The sequence below is a fragment of the Rhopilema esculentum genome, chromosome 20, assembly GCF_057945365.1.
Source record: "Rhopilema esculentum isolate cy_ngs chromosome 20, ASM5794536v1, whole genome shotgun sequence".
NCBI classification, from domain to species: domain Eukaryota; kingdom Metazoa; phylum Cnidaria; class Scyphozoa; order Rhizostomeae; family Rhizostomatidae; genus Rhopilema; species Rhopilema esculentum.
In genome coordinates, this window is record NC_142834.1 from 13,813,627 (window position 1) to 13,823,940 (window position 10,314).

The window sequence follows — 10,314 nt, forward strand, 5'->3', positions numbered from 1 at the left end:
GAAAAACGTCAAGACTGATGCTTTATTTCTGGCCTTAAGCAACAAATTCATAGGTTTTGGATGGTGAAATATTAGAAAAAACGTTACAGCTGTAAAATATTATTATTTAGGCCTATAATGGGCCTATATATTGGGGCATTGCCCCTTCATGACAGGAAGTAAACTTGAAAGAAGACGAGCTGTGTGGTTTCTTCAAAGTCCATTCCATACTGGAATTTGATAAATAAATTTGGACTCAATGTGTTTTGCAGAATGCTGGAAAATCTTATAGCGAAACATTTTCCATCTCATAAAAATGTTTTCCCGCCATTTCTTGAATTCAAAGTCAGGTCCCCTCCTGGAGACGATCCTTTGGCTACCGAAGTGTCCACTTAAGAAGTGCGATTTACAAAAATCGACGAAACCAATATGGCCGACAATTCTCATCCGTGCGTGGAAGTATAGTTTACATAAATAAATCCACAGAACATCGCAATTCACCCTTAAATTGTTGAAAAATCACCGATCGTTGAATGGTAGGTTGTCATTGTACTTAAGTACACGAAGGAGGGCTACTGTCTGTTGTGTAGATCGAGCAAGTTTCATGTTCAACTCAAATCAAATCGCCAGAAGGCTCGAAGGAAGAAGCCGCCCGATAAAGGAAGGTCTTCCCAAATTAATCTAAAAGCAAAACTTATGAAAGACAAAAAAGCAAAGTTATAAAGGGGTAGTTTTAGACACACTTGGAAACAGTAGGGGTTTGATATCATTCAATAAAAGTAGTGTGGTCTTAACAAAAAAGTGACTGAGGGGATGAAATTAAAACTACGACAGGGGCGGTCGAGCGAGGAGCACGTCAAGTCCGGACGGAAAATACTAACTTAGGATGAAATAAGTAAGGAAAATATAAACTATAACATTTCGGTGATCCCCTAGGAAGTAGTAATGGCTGACTGAGGCTGATCTTTGGGCCCATTGACCCCCGTACTGGGATCCGAAGAACTTTGACAAAATGGCCTAAATATCGACACGGGCGGGATAAAATCTGGAAATTGATAAAGCAAAAGTGACTTTACTGCAAATAAGGTAATATCTAGAAAGATGGAGCTAAAAACTCAATTAAAACAATGAAAATTTAAGTACCTGACTGTCTAAGATGGGGGGCATAGCCATCAAACAGTACGAATAAGCAAGTTGGACGACGTTCTACTGCCTTCTTGCCGTACAAATAAATTCGGCCGATAAGGAAAATCGCAATGCAACCTGGTATATTACACGTGTCACACATGTGATTGAATGTCAAACCCCAAATTGGAGAAATTATAATAATAATAATAATAAAATAAGTGTTAATAGACCAGGAAAAGGTATTAGAGAAGGCCATCAAGTTAACTTGGAAGCTATGAAAGAATGACAAAGGAAATTCAACATGGCCATGATTAAAACCACAAACATGAGGGTGCTTTGAACAAAAAAATAGCAGGAATTATGTAATATAATAAAGAAGAATGACTTATGAATGAAAATATAAAGTAAAAAAGGTCCAAAACTAATACTCTTTACAAAAAACTTCAATTTTTGACTTGAACAACATTGATAAACAACCTAACAAAAATTAAAATATAACATATAAGATCTAATTTTAAGAATATTTTTTTACTATTACTATTAAAAGTCATGAAATAAATATAACAAATAACATAATTTTTAAAAAAATGGTATTTTTTGTTATTTGGGATAAAAGATCACATACACATAAAAAATAACTATGGCAAATAAATTAAAAATGTTGTGAAATGGTAATGGTAAGTTAAATAAAGGTAACAAAAATGAAAAATAGATAAACTGTATAAAATCATGAGAAACATAAAACATTTGGTGTTCGAAACCCATAAAAAGAGTGTATTCTCAAAGCTTCTGCATACCACAATGGCACACTTTGTCACTTCAATATTTCTTATTTGGTCCTTAATTAATCACTTCTCAAACGGACCTTTATTTTTTCATTATTGAAAAAACTAACTTAGACTGTGTAAGAAATAACTTATTAAGAAAATAAGCTAAAATGAAAGACAAAAGTAATTTCAAGATGCTTTTGAGATTTCAAAACCCCATTTTTTGTTATCTTCAAAACATTGTTACTTCTCTCTATATTTACAAATCTTAATTAATGTTATTACAGTCTGCTTCTATATTTACAAAACATTAACAATTAATCCATACAAATTCCAGTTAAAGTAATGACCAGCTAAAGGCCCACTTACAGAGGCATGTTTGTACCCAGCCAAAACTGTCTAATCCTGGTAAAAGATGTCACTCTATTTTTAGCACATTACATGAAAATTGAACACATGATGTCCTACCTGTTTACAAGGAGTAACTATATTGCTGCATAGAAATAACCTATAAGCATATGGTACCCTCCATTGTGGGACAGCCAATGTGTATTAAATTACAATAACATAAATTAATTGTTTACTTAAATTTCATCTGCATAAGTCGAAGTCCTCCAATTGCTATCAAAATCATTTTTGTTAATTTCAATTATATGCTGGTATTGTTCTGATGTTTTAATTTCACTCTGTGGATTATTTTTCAAGTTTTGAAAGTTGATGCTTTCAGATAACGCAACATCATTTTCATTTTCATGCGAATTCTCATTCCGTGTAAGCAATGATGAAATCTTACTCATCAGCACATTTGAAGCATTCCACTCTTCGTAATTGTCATTCTCAATTGTATCTTCATTGTACTGCAGTATCGTTCTTGATCGAACTATAAACAAGAAGCAGTATGCTTAGAGAAAAATATCTTCATAGATGGTTTTTGTTCTTAGTAAAAAAACAGTTCCCTTCTATTTATAATATTTATGTACAAGTTAATATTTATATGTATTATAATATTTTAATATACAAGTATTTATGCTATAGTAATATTTCTACATATTAGTTGACACAAAAAAGTATTAAACATAGGCAGAGAATTAACTAAAAACAAAGATAAAAAGACTGTGAAATTAAGAATAAAGTTCTTACCAATATTGGAAGAATATGGGTCAACAGAAGCTGACAAAGGACCAGTATTCTGAACTCCAGTTTTTCCATAATTCATTGGATTGAATGGTAATACAAAAAGTGCAAAAGAAAGCAATAAAACCTGAAAGGAAAAAGATGCACATTTTAAAAAAATACTACCAAACATAAAACAATCACAAATAGAAATGTCCATAAAATAAAAAATTATAGATACATATTGATAATTAATTGTGTTAAAAATGAAAAATGTTACAAAATTTTATTAACAGCCAAAACCAATGAGAATATGTTTACTTCCTTCAAAACAATGGTAATTTGAAAATAAAAACCCCACAAAACAAGCATCTAGAGAAACCTATTTGGAAACTAAGAGACTCACAGTAACACACAAATAAAGGGAATACCTTTGTAACAGGAAATATTCCCCCCAAAACGTGCAAACTTAGTAAAATGTGTTACAAACTGGCTGGGATTTTATCATACAAGCAAATGCTATTTCTTCGTTGAATCACAGTTAGCCTTGCTTTCAAATCTATAAGCTACACAAAAACAGCAGTTTTGGAATGACAAAAACCAGTCCTTGCACTTGTTTTAGAAATGACACATTTTTTAACCATATCCAAGATAAAAAACAAACTTACTGCTAAGCATGTTCCTGTTTGGGCTGATTTGGTTTGCTTTGCAACAAGGCTTTGTAATTTTTTCAGCTGGTCAAGCAAAGATCTGAAATAAGAAAATTAACCTTTACAGATAAATACAGATTCTCAATAAGAAACAACTTTCTTGATGCCTTGCTGTATGCTATTTCAGAAACCCAAATTCTGAGGTCAAAAATGAAACACTGAAAATTTAAATTAGAATTGACCTTTGAAGCACATTTCTAATCAACTTTTTCAACTCATACTGTAGATGTGTTCTTTAGGGTCCAAGAGGGTTAGGTATCTCGACAGAAAAATATACAGTTGGGGATGTATATACCTGTTTTCCTCTGTCAATGTTGTTACTTGCTTCTTCAAAGTCATGTTGACTTCAGTGCACTGTTTAACTCTGTAGAAAAACAAAAAGGATTAACAACAAGTCTACTGACAAAAAACTACAAAACTACACATGCTTAAAAAACCTGATAGTCAACGAGATTGCACCCAAAAATCGAAAAAAATTTAAATAGATAAAAAGGAGATATATAATTAACATACATAGAATTATCTATATACATATATATATAAAATACATTTTAATATATATTGAAATGCATATTAACCTTTTTTCTAAGTTGTCTGTATAATCTTTTCTTCTTTTTCTACTTTCCATGGCAGATTGCTATAAATGAATAAAGAAATATAAAGTTAATACACACATAACAATTCACCTTGAGGTACATATTTTTCAGCTAAAGATGCCTTTAATTTTCTCAATTGCAAAAAAATCAGCAAAAACAGATCAAAGGAATTTTACAAATGGATGAAATGCAAAACTTCATTCAAATATTGACATTAACAAAGCGATTGCTTTTTAAAGAAGAGGTAATCAATTTAATAAACATATAGTAATATATGTACCTTATTTTTAATTTTTCTTCGAACTTTCTTAAGGGCTTTTTCTTCGGCCTGCAAAAAATAATTTCTTATAAAGATCCAGGATACCAAGACACACCACATAGTTCACATGCATCACTAAAAATGCAGGTAAGGAAGGAATTAGGAGTTATTTCATGTCCATATGCAAGTTCTTGCTCGATTATAATAAACACAGTTTGATGCTATCACAGAAGGACTTTTGAAAGATAAACTCTTAGAATTGAGCTGGTATATGTAAATTCAAGGTATTTTGTTTTTGACTGTACCTTGCCATTCTTAAAATGGGAAAACGCTTTTGGGTGACTTACAGAAAAAAACAGTAAAAATTTTACAAGTTCTACCTTAGTAAGATGTGTATCTGTTGGTATTGTGACACCTTCCATTTCAAGCAGTTTCTTCTCTTCATCAGTTAATAGTAGATTAGGACCAACTCCCTAATAAAAACAGGCATAAGTACTGTGAAACAATTTGATAAACAAATCTACTGTTAAGATTCATGACACAATATCTAGAAACCCTATAAAGCAAAAAAGACAAAGCAAATGACACTGAGATGCAACCTTGAGTGGAAGCACTGGCATAGAGAAATAGGGGCTTTGCAGGATACTGATTTCTAATCAGGCATCTTTATCATACTTAGGTTCCTCTCAAGACAATCAAAAAGGCATTAAATATTTGAGAAGATCCATACAAAGCACCTAGGCGTTTTGCATCTGCTATACTCATTACCTAGGCATCTGCTATACTCATTACCTAGGTTCCACTCAAGACAAAAAAAAGGCATTAAATATTTGAGAAGATCCATTCAAAGCACCTAGGCGTTTTGCAAAATATCAAAATCAGAAAGCAAATTGAATCAGAAATGCTGCGAAGGTCTGCCATTACCTTAAAAACAGAAATATTTGAACCATAATGTATATTTGAGACCTGAGACAAAAAAAAACTTAGACTTCAACAAATCTCACAAAAAAGGAAAAGTAAAAGACATACCTTGCTAACACCTCTTGACTCTGTGAGTTTAATTGCAACTGTATCACTTTTCTTCTCAACAGCTGGTTTCTGTTTTTCTGCAACTTTGAGCGTTGTTGTAGCAACAGTCTGCAAATTTGTGCCATTTGATGTAAGAGACAATGGAACTGAAATCAATGTGGTGGTGCCTGCAGAGCAGACTGGCTTTAGCAAGATCCCTCTGATCGGAACCATTTTGTTACCAGCAGAGACAACAACTTGATTTGATCCAGGAACAGTATTTATAACAAAGTTGCTTGTTCTTGCAGGGATATTTGTCTTTTCCTTACTCTGCATGGAACTTTCAACTTCCTCTATTGTTTCGGGGGAAGATGGACATTCTGTTTTGACATCTGTTATGTTATCTGTACATTTGATGCCATCATTTTCTGTATTCCAACCTGCAACAAAGAAATGGTTGAAAATGTGGGTGCAAATAAGAGATACATTTTTCCATACAAATTACAAACAAGGTTCAAGCATTTTGTCTATATCAATCACAATTTCAACAATATATTGGAAAAACGACCTAATTCTAATTTTCTGAAACAGTTTTTAATGCAAAAATTTAGTTTTGCATATTACTTCTATATAGTCTGTTGACTATTTTCAAATTTCATAGAAACAAAATTTACATAAAAATTACTTATTGTACCAAAATACTTTTGTTCCAAAAAAGGAAAACAAATCTTGGTATGATATCAATATCTTGTATCTAAAAGCTAAAATCAACATTTGGTTGATAAAGAGGAAAATTAAACATCATTTTACAGACCTGCTTATATGCAACTTCTATAGAGCCTGAATGGGCCTAAATGCTCTAAATGCTCTATTTTCAATCACCATTTTAGGGGCAGCTTTGCGTTTGCAAGATTCTAAATCTAAAAAACTATTTTGGCAGTGAAAAATTTAAATGAAAGCCTCTCCCATTGAGCCATATTCTAACGTGAAAAGAATTATTGAAACATTGTTGTTATGATGATGTTAAAAAACAGATCAACAAAACCACAAAGCCTAAAACAATCCATGGATCCTGGCCTAAAAATGTTAATAGCTCGAAAAAGACCTTTACTGACGAAACTAGGCTTTACCTATATCAACAGTAATGTTGTCCACAACACTATTCTCGTCAGTCGACAAATTCTGCAAAAAGTCATCGGTTCCCATATCATCTGTTTCCATGTAGCTGTGTTTATTTTCCCATTCGAAAGTCGCACCGCCATTTTCTAGCTCCGTGATGCCTTCAGACGAAGATGGAGGACCGAAATCACTGAGAAGAGAGTTCCAAAAATCGTCGTTGCTCTCAAAGCCAAAATCCTGTCCAGATGATAACTGTAAACAGAAAGCACTGAGCACTTACTTCACAAGTCGAGGGCCTCGCGTAAAAAATTGCAAAGAACTAGTTGGTGAAGTGTCAGACATCAAGATGGCTTCGACGACGGACTTGAACGTCGATTACCTTGAATAAGGACTTTAGCAAAATGTTCTCATATATCGAATTACGTGGCAGTATCATTCAAAGCTGAGAACGAACTAACTTCTGGGAAAACAGCAAGGTTGCAGAAAATGCAAGAATGACATCTGCTAGGACGAAGCAGGAAACAGTTTCTGCAGAGCGAAGGGGAAGGTCTCTAAAAAAAACATGGAGGCAATGTTGCAGACAGGCCTATTCTTGAGTTAGCTACGAAATTATCTTTAGATGTGATACAATAGAAGGCTGGTAAACTGAAGAATCATGAAAGTAAATTTGCTTATATTTAAAAATTTTAAACAAACACATGATATGTTTCGGGGAAAGCACATGCTACACAAATGTGATCGGCAACAAGGAATGAGAACAAGATAAAAAAAGTGGCCTACAGCTGATGAGGATCCAGACGAGGTGAAGCTTTGCGGGCTGCCATGACCCGAATCGGGGCTGCTCTGTAACGCCATCTTGGCGTCAAAGGAACCATCATCAGACAACAAATCGTCAAAAAAGTCTGGCCTTTCAAAATCGTCCTCCATTTCTCTAAAACTGCAAGCTGCTTCGATGTTTCAAACCTTTTCAAATCCACCCCTTTCCACGTAAACTTTGTTCTGTTGACCAAAATTACTATCCCCAGGGCTTTTATATCGACATGATTCCTGCGTTCTGATTGGTCAGTATCACTGCAATGACGCAATAAATCTCAAGATACGCATGCGTCAATTTTGACGTGGCATTTTTCGGTTTGCAGAAATGAATCACAACTGCGCAGAATACAACAGCGCAGATAACTTTATTAATGGGAATTACGTTAACAGTGTTGGCCGTTGCTCGACGACATCCGTTGTCAGGGAGACACGATTGAAAAACGAGTCAACACAAATGGGCCCGAAATGAAAATATCTGCTAGTTATTCCCGTTTCAACTACAGGACTGACCATCGAAACCAGCAAACAGAGTTTATACTGTATTAGGAACAAACATTTTAGAGCCCCTCCTGAGTGAAAGAAAAAGTCCACCTCAGTTCATCGACGCCCTTAATCTAGGGAGCAGGGATTTTTAAAATGTCAGTTACATGCGGCTTAACTGCATAAAAAGGTACGAAAAAAGGGCTTTGGCTTTTTTGGACAAGATTTATTATCCTTTTCCCTGTTGATTTCCATAACAGGCCCTTTACAATCTTAGGTAAGATATAACTTAAATTGCAATAAATTTATAGCATTTTATCTAGAACTTTGCTGTGTCGAGAAAACAACTGATCCCTTCCCCAATTTAAACCCCCTGTCTAACAGCACCTATACTTGCGAATAAAAGTAAAGGTAACTATGGGTGGTTCCTTCAAGTCAGTTGCGATGCTGGGATGCTAAGAAGGCTTTAATGCCTTTATCATAAGAATTTCTTGCATTCGAAGAATGCCCCTTTCACTTTGTGTTCAGGAGGGAGTCAGGAAGGATTTAGATGGGATTCTGAACTCGATTAGTTTTATCAAACAAAGGGCTTGAAGATGCCATTGTCTTCAAGACCTTCAGCTCTGTAGGGATTCACAATAGGCTTTCTCCATCATCGTGCAATGTCAGGGCCTCTGACGAAGGGGGAGGCCCTGTTATTCAATTTTTTGCAAAAAAATAGAGCTTTCTCCAAAATCTTTCTTCTGGGGGCAAAATTTTCCTTACCCCCCCCTACTTTCCACCCTGTGTCAGAGCACATTAATAACAACAAAATAACATTAAGCACAATCTTAAAATAATCCAATGCTCTGAAAAAAAATAAGAGGTCTATTACAAAAATAATGAAATAGTATTGAAATGAAATAAGAAAATTATCAGAAAAAGATAACCACAGGTGACTGTTAATAAAGTAGAGTTTCTCAACAGTGAACTACCCCCACCCTATCCGGTGGCAGCGCCAAGGGTTTGGTAAAGGAGGTAATTACCCCCCCCCCACATTTTTCAAAAAATGGTCTACGACCTACGTCATTCTTCTAAACATCTATACAAGTGCATCAAATAGGGGCAGGTCCTACTTTTTAAGTTTGACTTAGGAAAGTACTCGTACATCTGGTATAAATGTAAAGAATCTTGAAAGCCTGTAGAAAATAGAAAGAGTGGAAACAAAACTGAAGTGCAGAAATTGCGAACAAAACAGGCATCTCGAATTTAAAAATCTTTCTTTTTCCAAATAATCATTCAACGCATTACAAACCCAATGTTAGGTAAGATTGCCGCCTGACTACCACTCACTTGAATGACAGTTATTCCAAGGGCAAAGCAAACTGTAAAAGTGTGTGATGAATTCAATGCAGAAGCGCCAAGAAGGGGTCATAGTAATGGCAAAAGGTCAGGGGCAGATGCTCCGATGGGGCCTGTGATAATCTTACACGATGTATCAGATTGTTACAAGATCTTTTTACGACGCAAAAAGCTACTACTTTTAGCAAATAATGTGGAATCAAAAGTGCGCAGGAAAAAGGATAACATTAGATGTTTGCCTGAGAGTTGTTGGTCCGTTCGTGAATACTGGGATCATTGACAATGCTTTAGAGATAATAAAATTATCTTACATTTCATTCATGTCTGAATTCACTACTCCGAAAGCAAAAGGCGCCCTTGATGCTCTATCAAGAATGGTAAACGGATGAAAAATGATTGCCGAACAAAACAATGACGGCAATGCACCGTATAAAGGAAAGAGTTTGGTCTAAGGAAACGCTGCCCCGAAAACATACTAAACACATAAACATATTTACCAGGACTGGTGTTCGTAGGAAGAGGTATGGTTTTGATTTTAATGTGGGTGCTAAGCAGGGACGTAAATTGGCAGATATTTGAGGGGGGGGGGGGTGAAGGGCTCAAAATTTCCGACTGACAAAGGTCAATTCTAATTTTGTATGAGGGCCTAAACTTTAATGGTTTTTTACCAACAAAACCTTATAAATTGAATCGTAAATAGTTATTCAGCTGTATGATAAAGTTTAAAGATTTCGTAAATTTGGAAGATCGAGCATAAAGACTGTTAGTTTAATTAGTGCATCAAAACATACGTAGTCCAAAAATCAGGTGTTAATTTTTCTCCTTCTACGACTTGCCGATTGCTCCACTATCTTATCTAAATTTAAGTTGTCTAAAATGTTTTCCTCGCAAGTAAGAATCATGAGGTCGTATACTCTTTCATCGGTCGATCTCGCGACTAAATGTTCTTTCATTCTTTGCCACTGATATAGGAGCAGTAAGAGTAAATTTGTAAGCTC

At 34.8% G+C, this 10,314-nt stretch overlaps 2 protein-coding genes across 3 annotated transcripts in view; both read right to left on the reverse strand.

The window, feature by feature from the left end:
* The window catches only part of LOC135687640 (ATP-dependent chromatin remodeler CHD1), a 36,102-nt gene extending 34,196 nt beyond the window's left edge, over positions 1 to 1,906 (reverse strand). For both annotated transcript variants that reach the window (XM_065204249.2, XM_065204248.2), the window contains exon 1: positions 1,123 to 1,906. In XM_065204249.2, coding sequence (XP_065060321.2) covers positions 1,123 to 1,152 — 30 coding nt within the window. In that variant the 5' untranslated portion in view covers positions 1,153 to 1,906. The remainder of the gene's footprint in view (positions 1 to 1,122) is intronic.
* Positions 1,907 to 2,058: 152 nt separating this feature from the next.
* LOC135687643 (uncharacterized) lies at positions 2,059 to 7,696 on the reverse strand. Its single transcript, XM_065204251.2, has 10 exons — positions 7,460 to 7,696; positions 6,691 to 6,931; positions 5,582 to 6,000; positions 4,933 to 5,025; positions 4,574 to 4,621; positions 4,276 to 4,334; positions 3,993 to 4,061; positions 3,656 to 3,737; positions 3,015 to 3,135; positions 2,059 to 2,754 (listed from the first exon to the last, which is right to left on the reverse strand). Exons 1-10 carry the CDS (start codon positions 7,604 to 7,606, stop codon positions 2,459 to 2,461), a joined length of 1,575 nt encoding a protein of 524 aa, XP_065060323.2. The 5' UTR covers positions 7,607 to 7,696; the 3' UTR covers positions 2,059 to 2,458.
* Between the last annotated feature and the right edge of the window lie 2,618 nt (positions 7,697 to 10,314).